Source organism: Hipposideros armiger, unplaced genomic scaffold (genome assembly GCF_001890085.2).
Source record: "Hipposideros armiger isolate ML-2016 unplaced genomic scaffold, ASM189008v1 scaffold_1434, whole genome shotgun sequence".
NCBI lineage: Eukaryota > Metazoa > Chordata > Mammalia > Chiroptera > Hipposideridae > Hipposideros > Hipposideros armiger.
In genome coordinates this window covers 244539-260801 of record NW_017732784.1, presented here as the reverse complement: position 1 = coordinate 260801, position 16263 = coordinate 244539, and the positions used below count along the sequence as shown (strand labels likewise).

Below are 16263 nucleotides of genomic sequence, written 5' to 3'. Positions count from 1 at the left end.
GTATTTTTTAAAAAGAAAATACATATAATAATTTGACTATTAAATGCCTTTGATTTGCATGTGACTTGGTATTTATTTTATATTAACTAGATCAAGTTCTGATAAATCTCTATTATATATGATTTAGAATGTCTATTTTTAAGCCAGAACGTAAGGCCTGTAACTGTGCATCCATGTATAAGCTATCCCGCTTGGTATCTTCTTGGATCCCAGATGGTAAAAATTAACAAAGTAATTTTTGAAAAACCTCAAGTCACAGATTAACAAATAATACATTTCTTCAAGTTTTCTTGATCACACTACTACAACTAACTTGTATTCTGAATATCCAGATATAAATACCAGTAAATGGTTGGGTGGCTATTAAATCATAAGTAAAATTATTCTTGGAACTGGGTCATAGTATACAGGATGCCTTAAAATTTTTTAGTTCAAAGCCTGTAAAATATATAATCATGCCCTTTTATGTGCTTTAAGTTGACATACTGACTTTGCAGTCTATGCTTTGTAAAACAGCAGGTAGCTCTAGCACAGAAGAAACTGTATAATGTGGCATGGGAGATGGCTTTTGTGGCACTATTCCATTTTTGTTTATCCAGACTGTTGCTTTCAGCCCTGCATTGAGGCCTCCTTGTATATCAGTTTCTAATGTGTCACCAACCATCACACAGTCCCCAGGCTGTACTCCAAGGAGATTACAGCAATGATAAAATATGGAAGGTGCTGGTTTCTCTTCTTTCTGTTCTCCACCTACAACGATAGCGTCAAAATAAGACTGACAGGCACAAGCCTCGATCTTCTCCCTCTGTGTCTGTCTGTCTCCATTTGTTAACAAAAGTAGGTAGACCTCCTTTCGAAGTTCAGTGAGCATGGCTTTAACATCTTCTGCTAGTGTCATATGTTGTAAACGTGTCGATTTCCACAGTAAATAACATTCTTCAGCTAATTTCCTATTAGCTGCACCGCCTTTTGTTTCCTGGATTGCTTCTTCCCAGTGTGAAGTCCTTAGATCAGTAATGCATGTATTGGAAGGATGAAAACATTCCTTGCTGAGTTTAACTTGAACTTTGTCACAGATGATTTCAGCTTCTTCTTTGTAATAATGGTATTTTGATTGTAAGAGCTTTATCACCTAAATAAAGGAAAATAACTCCATTAACACACTATATATCTTTATCATGCTGTGAGAAGATGTGATCCTATAAACCTAGAGCAGGGATTCTAACTCACTCCTCTGTCTTAATGCAGCCCTATTACTATACCATTTCTGGTGGGAATTGGTCTTATTTTTAAAGAATACCAGAGTGAAGATCTCCCAACCTCTCTAGACAAGTCATTCATACTTTTTTTTTTCAATTTCTATTATAAAAAGATTTCTTTTATATAGCTAATAAAAGTCCTTCATTTGGCAGTTTAAGTCTACTACCTTTCATTCTTGTCATGAAGATATGAAAATAAAACTTGTGCTTATAGTTAGCAAAACATTTTAATTTTCTAACAACTATTATTTAGACTCTTCCCAGAAATAACCAGAAATAGTGCTAGTTCATCTCAGCTTTTCTCATCTATATGCATTTTATGTTTGAAGACCTAAATTGACCATTATATAAAATGGGATCCAATTCTATCCTTTTAAAAACGTGTATATAGCTCTAAACAAATCAAGCATGTTCTGTGATTTCAGCAGTTTAATGACCCAGTCAGTGTTTCTTCCAAACCTAATTTTCCAGATAAAAAAAATTCAAGTAGTTCTGAGTCACTCTCTTTGTTACCCTGGTTCTGATTCACTTTTCAGAAGTAAGCACTCCTTCTCATGTTCCCACAGCTCTATATCTTGGCTTGTATTATATTAGGTTCTTATCCATTTGGCCCATACTTGCTTACTTCCAATGCCCACATGCTTGCCTTTCCACTACGGTTATGCACTTGAAGACTGGGTCCTTTGTCCTCATGACATTATTTGGTGGGGAAAAAGCAGGTATGTAACCACCACAAATACTGGGTTGAGTGCCATGACAATCTTATGAACAACTGTGGATATAAAGTGGAAGGTGCAAGTTATTCCACAGGGTTGTTGGGAAGGGCTTGGCAGAGGAAGAAACATTTCAACCAAAGAGTTGCCAACCCCCTAAAGTGGGCTGGGAGGAGGATAAAAATCGTTCTAGACAGAAGGAACAGCTTGAACAAAGACACAGATCTTGGAATTTTGTGAACTGGTAAAGGCAAGAGTCTTAGTTCAGCCAAAACGGAAGTCATATGAGGGGGGTGCTAAGAGATGAGACTGGAGAGGCTGTCTGGAATCAGTCTGTAGAGGCCCTTGAGTCCCCGGCTACAGCACATGCTGCTCAGTCCCCTTGGCACACATGCTTCGTACACATGCCAATGTCTTCATACTGTAAGCGCTTGGGTTTCTCTGCCTGAAGGCTTTATTTGGCCATAGGAGAATCCATGCACATAGGCTGGGCTGAAGTGTTGCAGGCCTCAACCAATGAGGGACCGAAATTGGTGATAAAATATCACGGCTTTCTTGCCCCTTGGGAGGGACAAGCAAAGAATGTTCTGCATACTGTCTCCCAGAGTTCCCCAGCTGTTCACACCAGTAACCTGCTCATTTATGTAACTTGTATTCAATTCCTTCCCTTCCCTGTCTTACTCACCATCCCCCTAGAGTACTTCCTGGGATCACCTCCCAAACAAACTAAATGCACTTGAAGTCCCTGTCTTAGAGACAACTGGGGAAAGTCAACGACGCCAAGACTATTTTGGATCTTTGAAGATGAGTGCAGTGCACATAGTTTGCACTAAAAATTGTCTGCTGTTGAAACAAAGAAGTCAAACAAGTTAAAATATGTTGCCCTAAACTATACAGAAAATAAGTGGTATGCTACTCACACCAGACACTCAATTCATCCACTGAAAAGAAGAAATAGATGAACAGACACATTCTTCTTCCCTCAGAGTGTAACAATAACTAACATCAAAAGTAAAGATTTTTGGCCGGCCGAGTGACTCAGTTGGTTAAGAGTGTGAGCTCTGAGCAACAGGGTTGCCAGTTCAATTCCCACATAGGCCAGTGAGCTGCGCCCGAGCTGAGCTGCCACTGAGCTGCCAACAGGTGGCAGTGGCAGGATGACTCAGCTGGTGAGAGCATGTGCTCCTAACAACAAGGTTTCAGGTTGGACTCCTGCATGGGATGGTGGGTTATGCCCACCCACAACTAAGATTGAAGGACAACCACTTGGCTGTTCCCCTTCTCCAATTCCCCAACACTGTTACCCCTCCCTAATTCTCCAATAAAATCTTTTTTTTTTTAAAGATTTTATTGGGGAATTGGGGGAGGGAACAGTGTTGGGGAGTCGGGAAAGGGGAACAGACAAGTTGCTGTGCTTTTGTTCTTCAGTCTAGTTGTGGAGGATGTCGCTTCACTGGCCCATGTTGGTATTATCATTGCACTCTTCCCTGGTGAGGCAGATCAGTCGCTGGCCTCTGGACAGCCACTCACAGCAGCTCACACCAGCTGCTGGCCAATCATGCTGGCTGCCAGTCACACACAGCAGCTTATGGCAGCCCACTGCAGCAGGGACTGCAGCCTACACCGTCACTGACGACTCACAGCAGCCCAGCTCCAGGTCAAGTTGTTGTTCACTATCTTAGCCGTAGAGGGCAGTGTCACTGGCCCTCATGTGGGATCCAAGCCGAGGCCCTGCTGCTCAGAACTAGCGTCCCAAGTCAGCTCTTAACCAATGCACCACTCGGCCGGCCCAGCCCAATAAAATTAAAAAAAAAAAAAAAAGGTAAGGATTTTTTAGGCTATTTGTGCCCATAAGAAAATGTAATAATTAAGAAAAGTTTTGTCAGTCCAAGAAAAATATACCAGCTCTAAGAATTTTAGGTGAAGGCAAAACACTGAAAAATTTTGCCTTATAAGGTTAAATTTCAATTAACAAATCAAGTTTTTTCAACTTTCCTGGTTATGTCACTATGTCACCATCTTTTATAATAATGTCAATTGAATTACTCTTGAACTATGATTGAAGGTCATTCTATAGGTTCAGCAACCCTACTGTTACACAATAAAAAGAAGCAGGCCTCTAGGACTCCACCGTACTTGTACTTAAATAGGAGCTGACTCATAGTAAACAGAGGGCTGCTGATAAAGAACTAAGTTTATGTTACTGCAACTGACAATTCATTAAGTACATTCTTGGGTCTCTGAAAAAACAGAATTAGCTTATCTTAAAAAGGAGATTCTTGTAAAGGCATAGTATACCACTCTCAGGGTTTAAAATTTCTTCCCATTACATCCCCTGAATTAACTTTCTCATTTTGTCATACAGCAACTAATTACAGATTTCATCTGAGAAAACAAGTAGCATTTTAATAATATTAACATCTTTGGGAAAAAACTTTATCAGCCATTCACATATTAATATTAGATCAAACAGAGATAATACCCAAGTTGAATTAGTACATGTTATTATTAGTATAAACTCTCCTAACATTTGCACTGAGAGAACGGGAATTTTGATTGAATTGGGGGCAGAGGAAAAAGATCTCTAACTTGGAGGTGTGGAAGGGGTAAGGCAGGCTTGAAAAAAATTGTGAGTAGAATAAACTCACCAGGTACCTACAGACCTGAATAAAGATGCCCTAAGATAGTGGGGACTAGATAGTGGGAATGGGGAATCAATTTGTAGACATAATATAAGCTAAAACTTTACTTCAAAACTCTATTTAATAAAGATGTCAGATTAGGTAAATGCTATGCCTACTGCATCCCAGGATCACACCAAAATTACAAATATAGATCAATGTACCTCAAGAATCATCTGAAAACTAGCTGAACAAAACCTCTATAACTAAGGATATAAAGAAGAGGCCACATCAACACTGGTAGGAAGGGTAGGGACAAGAAACAGGCTGACCACAAAAGCCACAGATAGTGGTTCAACACCAGGAGAAACACCTCCATGGTGGATGTTCAAGGGAGGGGTCCCAGCCTCACACTGGGCTCCCCATCCTAGAGGTCCTGTGTCAGGAAGAGGAGCTCTCACGGCCTCTGGCAGTAAAAATCAGCAAGAATCCTGTCTGCCTGTCCCAGTGAGACAGGCAGCTAGAAACCCAGATGCGCTCTTACAGAGCCCCCACACAGACTTGCTTATAAATACTCACCTGGTTTCTGGTGGAGGGGCAATGGCTTGGAAGGCCCAGAGATGTGCAGGGAAAGACTGAATTGTGTGGCTGCAGCATGAGGGCTGCAGGGACAAGAGCCATTGTTGTCCCAGTGTGGAGCCTGATACATGTGTAGCCTACAGGAGGCTGACATCTTTTCAGTGTTGAGTCCTCATGCAAAGGGCCAAGGCTGGGAACACATTGGTCAGGTAGAATCTGTGCATGTGCACTGCCTTGGTGATGCCCTGGGTCCCCACCTCCTGCACAGCTGGTCCTACACTCTGGACTGCTGGTCCCATCACACAGGCTGTGGAAGCCGTTGTGCAGTGGTGGATTACCATGGCAGCCTGGGAAATGTTTGTTGTTGGGGGTGACCCAAGACCTGCTCTGTAGTAGCTTTTTGGGCAGCTCTTGGGGACCTGTGAACCAGAGATGGGCGGTGGCTGATTAAAGTGTTCTTGGGGCATTTTTGTGGGGTGCCCAGGGGCCCGGCACCACTTCGAGAATGGAGACTGCATTGACTTTGTAGAAGAAATCAACCACACCCCTTAGCTCCCAGGAAACCCCACCCACCTAGAGCTGCAATGCCAGGGGCACTCTTGGTGCCTGGGTGGTCAGCCCCTCCCTATTAAGCCATGAAGGCTTTTACAGCAGTAGGTGGTCCAGTGACAACCCAAAGAGGTTTGGGTGGTGGACACACTGACCGAAAACCTGCGCCACAGGCGCTACAGGGCAGCTGTCAGGGATTTGCCAGCCTCAAGCAAGTGGTAGCTAGCTGCAGTGTGCTAAGGGCATCTTCTTGCAAAGTGGTCATACTCCAGGCCCTGCCCCAACGTGAGCAGTGGCTGGCTGCAGTGTTCTTGGTGCACCATGCGAAGTAATCACAGGTCGAACACCGGTGAAAGAACTGAATCTGCATTAACTTTGTAAAAACCACCAGCCATGTCTCATGACTCCCTGGGACTACACCCTATCCAGCTAGAGATGCATCGCCGAGGGCACTCTCAACACCAGGTCAACCAACCCAGCCCCTGCACCTAAGAGGGCTCTTTCAATAGTTGGATCTTATAGGCAGCCAGCAGATGGCAACAGCCCTAGGGGGCCCTCGACCTTTTGCTAAGCAGCCTCAGGGCCACTACTGGTGGTTCGCAGTGAGGCCAACCCCACATGCCTTCAGGTCCAGCATAGGCAGCAGCCAAACACATACTGCTTTGTGGTTCCTACCAGGTAGCCATGGGCCAGTAACAGGCAAGACTGAAGCTGGCCTGCACGGGGGATCCTACCAAGAGATACCAGAAACTCCACACCCAGAAGCCAACTTCAGACCACACCAGAGCACTACCTGGTTAGCCCTACAAGCAGCACACTCAAAGTGGGGGTCTCAACAGGCACAAGAGCGACAGGGACAAATCCTCTTCTGAGTGATCAGCCCACACACACCAGCTCATATACTGTTGGCTGACTCACAATGAGTCAGCCTGAGAGTCAACCCCACCCACTGACACAATCAAGGCACACCTACAACAGGGTAGAACACACACAAGACACTCAAGGAACACTCCTGGAACATACACACAGGAGATCAGGGAGACTGCCATTGGACCACACAGGACACATACTACATAAGGTCACCCGGCAAAGACTGAGAGATATATAGATCTACCTAATACATAGAAGCAAACAAAGAGCAGCAACCAGAATGAAGAAAAAAAAAAAGTCCCAAATAAAAGAACAGTAGAAACCTCCAGAAATAAAATTAAATGAAATGGAGGCAAAACCAGAGTTCAAAACGCTGGTTATAAGAATACTTAAGGATATTAGTGAGAACTTCAACAAAGAGATAGTAAGCATTAAGAAGGACATAGAAACCATAAAATACAGCCAGTCAGAAATAAAGAATACAATAACTGAAATGAAGACTATACTAGAAGGAATTAACAGCATATTAGATGAAGCAGAGGATCAAATCAGCAAATCAGAAGACAAGGTAGCAGAAAACACCCAAGTGGAACAACAAATAGAAAAAAGAATGAAAGAAATGAAGATAGTTTACGGGACCATGGGACAATATCAAGCGTAACAACATTTACATCATAGGAGTACCAGGAAGAGAAGAGAGGGAGAAAGGGACTGAGAACATATTTGAAGAAATAATTACTGAAAACTTTCCAAACCTGGCGAAGTAAATACACATTCAAGCCCAGGAAGTGCAGAGTCCCAAAGAGGATGAACCCAAACAGGCCCATACCAGGACACATTATAATTAAAATAGAAAAGGTTAAAGACAAAGAGCAAATTCTAAAAGCAGCAAGAGAAAGGCAAGTAGTAACTTATAAGGGAGCTTTCAAAAGACTGTCAGCTGATTTTCGATAGAAACTTTGCAGGCCAGAGGGAGTGGCAGGAAATATTCAAAGTGATAAACAACAAAGGGTTACAACCAAGACTACTCTACTCAGCAAGGCTCTCATTTAAACTTGAGGGAGAGATAAAGAGCTTTCCAGACAAGAAAAAGCTAAAGGAATTCATTACCAATAAGCCAGTATTACAAGAAATGTCAAAAGGACTTCTTTAAGCAGAAATAAAAAGAAAACAAACAAACAAGACAATGAAGACTGAAAACATGAATAATAAAATGGTAATAACTATATGCTAATCAATAATCACGTTAAATGTAAATGGATTAAATGCTCCAACCAAAACACAAAGGATAGCTGAATGGATAAGAAAACAGACCCACCTCAGACTGAAAGACACACAGACTGAAAGTAAAGTAATGGAAAAAGATATTTCGTGTAAATGGAAACAACACAAAAGCTGGGGTAGCAATACTTAGAAAACAAAATATGAGGTAGGACAATTAAGTTTGAGAACTCATCCTAGAAAAAGTGCTACATACCTCATTGCTGAATATCACTATGGTCACCTTCAAAGTACTCCCCTTGGGAAGCTATGCACCAACGTCACCACCTAGTCCACAATTCAAAGCAATTTTGGAATTATTTTGCTAGAAAGGCCCTCAGAGCTGTCATCATATTACCCTTGATGTCCTGAACGTTATCAAAATGTCTTCCTTTCAATATTTCCTTTGTCTTCGGGTAAAGAAAGAAGTCATTGGGGGCCAGATCAGGTGAGTAGGGAGGGTGTTCCAATACAGTTATTCGTTTACTGGCTAAAAACTCCCTCACAGACAGTGCCATGTGAACTGGTGCATTGGCGTGATGCAAGAGCTATGAAAAATTGGTTGGTGAAAAGTTCAGGTCGTCTAACTTTTTTCACGCAGCCTTTTCAGCACTTCTAAATAGTCAACTCGGCTAACTGTCCAGTTGGTACAAATTCATAATGAATAAAACCTCTCATATCAAAAAAGGTTAGCAACATCTTTGCAATAAGCTTGGAACTTAATTGTCAGATCATGTAGAGTTTAAAACGAAGACAATAATAAGACATAAAGAAGGACATTACATAATAATAAAGGGATCAATCTAATAAGAGGACATAACCCTAGTAAACATTTATTCTCCTAGCAGAGGAGCACCTAAATATATAAAGCAAACATTGACCTACATAAAGGCAGAGATCAACCATAACACAATTATAGCATGGGACTGTAACAACCCACTGACACCCATGGACAGATCTTCTCAACAGAAAATCAACACAGAAACAGTGGTCTAAAATGACACACACTAGACCAGATGAATTTAATTGATATTTTTAGAGCATTTCACCCTAAGGCAGCAGAATATATGTTCTTTTCAAATGCACAGGGAACATTTTCCAAGATAGATCACATGTTAGACCACAAAACAAGTCTCAATAAATTTAAGAAGACTGAAATCATATCAAGCATCTTCTCTGACCACAATGGTTTGAAACTAGAAATCAATTACAAGGAAAAAACTGAAAAACGCACAAACATATGGAGACTAAATAACATGCTACTAAATAAAGAATGGGTCAACAGTGAGATCAAGCAAGAAATCAAAAGATACCTTAAGACAAATGAAAATGAAAATACAATGACCCAAAATCTACGGGACACAGCAAAATCAGTCTGAAGAGGGAAAGTCATAGCAATGCAGGCCTACCTAAAGAAACAGAAAAAAATCTCAACTAAACAGTCTACCTTTACACCTAAGGGAAATAAAAAAAGAACAGCACAATAATCCCAAAGTGAGCATAAGGAAGGAAATAATAAACATCAGAGAGGAAATAAATGAAATAGAGGCTAAAAGACAATAAAAACGATCAATGAAACCAAGAGCTGGTTTTTTGAAAAGATAAACAAAAATTGACAAATCTCTAACCAGATTCCTCAAGAGGACCCAAATAAATAAAATCAGAAATGAAACAGGAGAAGTGACAACCACAGAAATACAAACAATTTTAAGAAAATACTCTGAGCAAATAAACAGCATCAAATTGAACAATCTGAAAGAAATGAATAAATTCCTAGAAGTATACAATCTTCCAAGACTGAATCAAGAAGAAACAGAAAATCTGATCAGACTAATTACCCCCAACGAAATTAAATCAGTAATCAACAAGCTCCCAACAAACAAAGATCCTTAACCAAGTGGCTTCAGAAGTGAATTTTACCAACATTCAAAAAAGAATTAACAACTATTCTCCTCAAACTATTCCAAAAATTCCTGGAGGAGGAAAGGCTCCCAAGCCCATTCTACGAGGGCACCATTACCCTGATTTCAAACCAGACAAAGGCATTACAAAAACAAAAACAAACACAAAAAACTATATGTTGATATCCCTAATGAACATAGATGCAAAAATTCTCAACAAAATATTAGCAAAACCAATTCAGCAATGCATTACAAAGATTATATATCATGATCAAGTGGGATTCATTCCTGGCTCAATGTCCACAAATCAATTAACGTGATACACCACATTAACAAAATAAATAATAAAAATCATATGATCATATTAATAGATGCAGAAAAAGTATTTGTCAACATAGAGCACCCATTTATGATTAAAAAAAAAAACCTCTCAGCAAAGTGGGGATAGAGGGAACATATCTCAACATAATAAAGGCCATATATGAGAAAACCACAGCTAACATCATACACAATAGGGAAAAGCTAAACCATTCCCCTTAAGATCAGGAACAAGACAAGGATGCCCACATTCACCACTTTTGTTCAACACAGTATTGGAAGTTCTAGCCACAGAAATCAGATAAGAAAAAGAAATGAAAGGCATCCAAATGGGAAAGGAAGAAAAAAAACTGTCATTATTTGCAGATCACATGATACTATATGTAGAGAACCTCAAAGATTCCACCAAAAAACTATTAGAACTGATAAATGAATTTAATAAAGTAGCAGGATACAAAATTAATATTCAGAAATCAGTTGCATTTTTATACACCTATAATGAACTATCAGAAAGAGAAATTAAGAAAACTATCTCAGGGCTGGTCAAGTGGCGCATTGGTTAAGAGTTGGCTTGGGTCACCAGAGCGCCCCAGTTTGGATCCCACATATGAGGGCCAGTGACACTGCCCTCCACAGCTAAGATGCTGAACAACAGCTCAACCTGGAGCTGGGCTGCCGTGAGTCACCGGCCACGGTGTAGGCTGCAACCCCTGCTGCAGTGGGTTGCCATGGGCTACCGTGTGTAGCCAGCAGCTAGCGTGAGTGGCCAGCAGCCGCAGTGAGCAGCCATCCAGAAGCCGGCGACTGATCTGCCTTGCCTGGGAAAAGCGCAATGATGGTGCCAACTTGGGTCAGTGAAGCAACGTCCTCCACAACTAGACTGAAGAACAAAATGACAACAACTTGTCTGTTCCCTTTCCCCCAATTCCCCAATGAAAATCTTAAAAAAGAAAACCATCTCAGGGGCTGGCTGAGTGCCTGTTCATTAAGAGTTGGCTTGGGAGCGCGAGCTCTGAGCAGCAGGGCCGCCGGTTCGGATCTCACATGGGCCAGTGATACTGCGCCCTCTACAGCTAAGATGGTGAACAACAGCTTGACCTGGAGCTGGGCTTCCGTGAGTCGCCAGCGATGGTGTAGGCTGCAGTGGGGCTGCAGTGGGGCTGCAGTGGGCTGCTGTGAGCTACCACGAGCGGCTGGCAGTCGGTGTGAGGGGCCGTGAGCAGCCATCCAATGGCCCACGACCGATCTGCCTCAGCCGGGAAGAGCACGATGATCACAATACCAACATGGGCCAGTGAAGCGATGTCCTCCACAACTAGACTGAAGAACAAAAAGACAGCAACTTGTCTGTTCCCCTTCCCCAATTCCCCAATAAAAAATCTTTAAAAAAAATCTTTAAAGAAAACTATCCCATTTACCATTGCATAAAAAAAATACTTAGGAAAAAATTTAACCAAGGAAGTAAAAGACCTGTACACAGAAAATTATAAGCCATTGAATAGAGAAATTAAAGATACAAATAAATGGAAACTTATACCATGCTCTTCAATAGGAAGCATTAATACAGTTAAAATGTCCATACTACCCAAAGTAATAAATAGTCAGTACAATCCCTATTAAATATCAATGGCATTTTTCACATAACTAGAACACATAATCCTAAAATGTATATGGAACCATATAGACCCCTAATAGCGATGGCAATCCTGAGAAATAAGAACAAAGCGGGAGGTTACATGCTACCTGATATCAAGTTATGCTACAAGGCTACAGTAATAAAAAAAGTATGATTTTGCCATAACAACAGACACAGAGATCAATGGAATAGAATAGAAATCCCAGAAATAAATCCATGCCTATGTGGTCATTTAATCTATGACAAAGAAAGCAAGAATTTACATTGGGGTAAACACAGTCTATTCAATAAAATGGTGCTGGGAAAACTGAAACCAGCACAAAAAAATTAAAACCAGCCCACCTTCTTATGCCATATACAAGAATAAACTCTAAATGGATTAAAGACTTAAATGTAAAACCTGAAACCATAAAACTCTTAGAAGAAAATATAGGAAGTAAACTTTTAGACATTACCCTTAGTAATATTTTTATTGACATATTTTCTCGGGCAAGGGAGACAAAAGAAAAAGTAAACAAATGAGACTACATCAAACTAAAAAGTTTTTTCACAGTAAAGGAAATCATTAACAAAACAAAAAGACATCCCACTGAATGGGAGAAGATATTTGCCAATGGCACATCTGATAAGGCCTTAACATGTATTGGGTTGTTGGAAAAGTCATGATGCATTTTTGCAACGAAAAACATAGAAAAAATACGTCATGACTTTTCTGACAACCCAATAAAGTTTATCTATCTATCTATCTATCTATCTATCTATATAGATAGATAGATATATAAACTCATACAACTCAATACCAAAAAATACAAGCAATGTAAAACATGGGCAGAAGACCTGAATAGATATTTCTCCAAAGAGGGCATACAGATGGCCAATAATCATATGAAAAGATGCTCAATGGTAACTCATCATCAAAGAAATGTAAATCAAACCCACAATGAGATACCACCTCACTCCTATCAGAATGGCTATTATCAATAAATCAACAAACAATGTGGAGACAAGGGAATGCTTGTGCACTGTTGGTGGGATTGCAAATTGGTGCAGTCACTATGGAAAACAGTTTGGAGTTTCCTCAAAAAGTTAAAAATACAACTACCTTATGACCCAGCAATTGCACTCCTGGGTATTTATCCAAAGAAATCCAAAACATTAATTAGAAAAAATATATGCACACCTATGTTTACTGCACTAGTCACAATAGCCAAGACATGGAAACACCTGAAATGCCTATCAACGGACAATTGGATAAAGAAATTGTGGTACATTCATACAATGGAGTATTACTCTGCCATCAAAAATAATGAAATCTTACCATTTGCTACAATACAGATGGACCTAGAGGTTACTATGCTAAGTGAAATAAGTCAGACTGAATAAGACAGATACCATATGAACTCACATGTGGAATCTAAAGAACAGAATAAACAAGCAAACAAAATAGAAACAAGCTCATACATACAGAGAACAAATGATGGTTGCTATTGGGTTGTCAGAAAGGTCATGACACATTTTTGCAATGAAAAACATAGAAAAATACATCATGACTTTTCCAACAACCCAATAGATGAGAGGAGGGTTGGGGATGCATGAGAAAGTTGAAGGGATTAGGAAGTACAAATTGGTAGTCACAAAATAGTCATAGGGATGTGAAATACAGTATGGGGAATATAGTCAAAAGCACACAGTTCAAAGAAGTTGGCAACAGAACCAAGTATGGGGAGACCTGGATTTTGATCCATCCATCCAGCTTTCATTCAGCATTTACTATGTGTCAAATGAAGATGACTGACAGCTCCCTCTTAGGAAATTATTTAGTTGTGGGCATCTGAGATGCAAAAAAATAACTGTAATATCCTTTGGCAAGTGCATTAGGAGATATCTGAACTAAATACACTGCTAGTATAAGGGAGGGTATCAAGACCAGGGAGAAATACAATCTAACATTTGTTTCAGAAATTTTAAGATGAATGTAGACCAGACCACAGCAAAAGTCTAGATGAGCGACAAGTCCAGCTTTAACTAAGACAAAGGCCAAGAGGATGTGCAAGTGATAGAATGGGTGACAGGGTGGGTAGTAGTACAATTCATTAAGTGAACACTGGATGCAATGTACTTCCGCTGCACTATACTAAGCCTACCTGATAGGGTTGTTGAGGACTAATATCATTATTCAAATTTTATAATGAGGATTTGAGATTTAGAGTGGTTGAATAACTTGTTCAGGTACTTTCAGCTAGGTACTGGGAGAGCTATGATTTAAACTCAAATGCCTAATTTTAAAGCCTGAACTCTTAGCCTACAGCATGATTTGGCCTAATTGCAACACCCTGGGCTTGGCCTGCCAAGAACACACAGGTAAATATGTACCATCTGTGGCTAGAGATACTAGAGGCAATATAGCACAGACTGTTGTCCCTGAGAGCAAGGTCAAGGGTGTGAAAATGGAAGGGACAGTTCAATAGTGTGGAATGCCTCAGTAAAGTCATTAAAATAAAATTAAAAGGTCCACTGATTCTGGCAAATCGGAAGATGCCTAATGACTTGTCAATTTCATTCTAGTGGCAAATACAAAAGCTACACTGCAGTGGATTTAGCAATAAATAGGAGGTAAAACATGGAGATAATGGGTATGGATTTCTCCTAAAAAACATGGCTGTCAAGAGATATGTAACATTTAGTGGAAGAAGGAAGTCCCAAGGGAAGCATTCTTTTTGTTTGTTTTGTTTTGTTTTTAAATTACGGGGCAGACCTGAATGTGCAGGGGTGGAATGCACAGAGGATGAAGATCCTGGAGACAGCACCTAACTAATGAAGCAAGAAGTGGGAGGGGCGTTCAGGGTTGGAATGGTTCGCTTTTGAAAATGGGTTGTTCACATCGGATAACCTTGGTTTTCTCCTTAAATTTTAAGGCAGAGGAAAGAAAGCAGGCAAGGATTCAGGGCTTGAAGAACACAGGAAAGGTCTAACACAGCATCTGTGGGTCTAGAGGAGAGAATGCTGCTGAGCATGCTGAGCCTCAAGAAAGAAATGCCCTGTGCAGGACGGACTTTTGCGTGTCCCTCTAAGGGTGACAGGAGGGGAGTTTCTGGGGAGAAAGTTTCTGCAGTCAATTAAGTCCAGGCTCACCACTGACAGTTGTGTAGCTTCTTGAGTCTCCTCAAAAATCCACGGAAGAACAAGTGTGTGTGTATGTGTGTGTGTGGAGGGGGGGGGGCGTTTACAACCCTCTCCTGAGGTCAATCACAGAGAGCCTGCTGTGTGCACTCGTCCTGGTTGATTCAAACCTGTCCTGGCAAAAAGCCAGGTGGCTCGGGGCGTGGTGCGACTGTCTTTCTACGTTTGTGGGTAATTCTGCCATCGTGGCAGCTTTAATGACATCCTTCCTGGTCCCAAAGCGCTTGGAACCTACTTCAAGAACCCAGTTTCCCAGAGCCTAGGCGTAGATAGGCAGGAGACGTAAGGCGCCAGGCTGGAAGGAAGGCAGCCTCTCCAGCCCACTCATCCTTTCCCGCTCCTCCGGGTAGCAGGGGATGGAGGAATCTCAAAGGACCTGAGGCCAGTGCCTCCGGGCCCCCTGAGGGATCACCTGACTCCGGGTGCGGTGTAAGTAAAGGGGGTGAAAGGACACCAAAAGAACCGGAAGGCGCGCGGTATGGGGTGGGGTGCGCTGACTCCGCTCGGAGGAGGGCTGAGGGTACCTGGAAGTTACCTCCAACATGCCTTTCCTACTTGCCCGCGCCGTATCGATGAGCGTGTTGTCCAAGTCAAAGAAAACGGCCCGCACAGTTAGCCCCATCCTGCCGGCCGCCAGCCCCACGCTCCAACTCCCTGCCCCGCCAGCGCATGCGTGAGGCCAGCTCATCCTCCAGGAACATGTGGGCGGAGCTGTGAGGATCGCCTGACCCTCCCACACCCAAGGCTGCCGACCTCCCGCGAGATGTCTCAGTGTTTGAGCGCCTGAAAACAGCGATAGCAAGCCACACTTCGGAATTGTGGTCTTTAGGGCGCGAGTGGTTATCTGAGTGGCTTACGGTGGTGGAGGGCGATTAGAAGAAGCACCATTTTCCTTATTTGTAGCGTTTTTGTGCTTATCTATTTTTTCATTATGCCCTCCTTGAGTGAGGAAGATGTCATAACTGCGCCGGGGGGTTGAGACGGGGAATGGAGGGATTCTGTGCCATTTGGCACCTGGGAAGGAGACTAAGAACCTGGCTTTTCTCGTTAGGCGCGTGGGGTGTCGCACAGGGAGCTGTTGGCAGCCTCTGCTGCAGTCTCTGAAATGTCCCAGGTCTTTTGTTTGCCGTGTGTGTGTGTCTACGTGTCTACAGCCAAGGGACAGGTCACCGTTAGGAACAGGAGCACCAGAGGGGTGCAAAACTGTGCCAATGTAAGAAATGTCCAAACCTATAGAGAATTTTTATAAGTTTTTTTGGGACAAATACTTTCAGGGAAACAGAATCTCAAGGAATTAAGAGAATGCTTGGGAGAATGGCAGTTCGGCAGCATATTTTCTACATTAGAATCAAAGGAAGAGATGTAAAAAGGATTACA

At 41.7% G+C, this 16263-nt stretch overlaps 1 protein-coding gene across 1 annotated transcript; it reads right to left on the bottom strand.

Moving 5' to 3' along the window:
- Positions 1–253: 253 nt before the first annotated feature.
- On the bottom strand, positions 254–15570 carry NANP (N-acetylneuraminic acid phosphatase). Its single transcript, XM_019633897.1, has 2 exons — positions 15422–15570; positions 254–1132 (listed from the first exon to the last, which is right to left on the bottom strand). Exons 1-2 carry the CDS (start codon positions 15506–15508, stop codon positions 473–475), a joined length of 747 nt encoding a protein of 248 aa, XP_019489442.1. The 5' UTR covers positions 15509–15570; the 3' UTR covers positions 254–472.
- Positions 15571–16263: the final 693 nt, after the last annotated feature.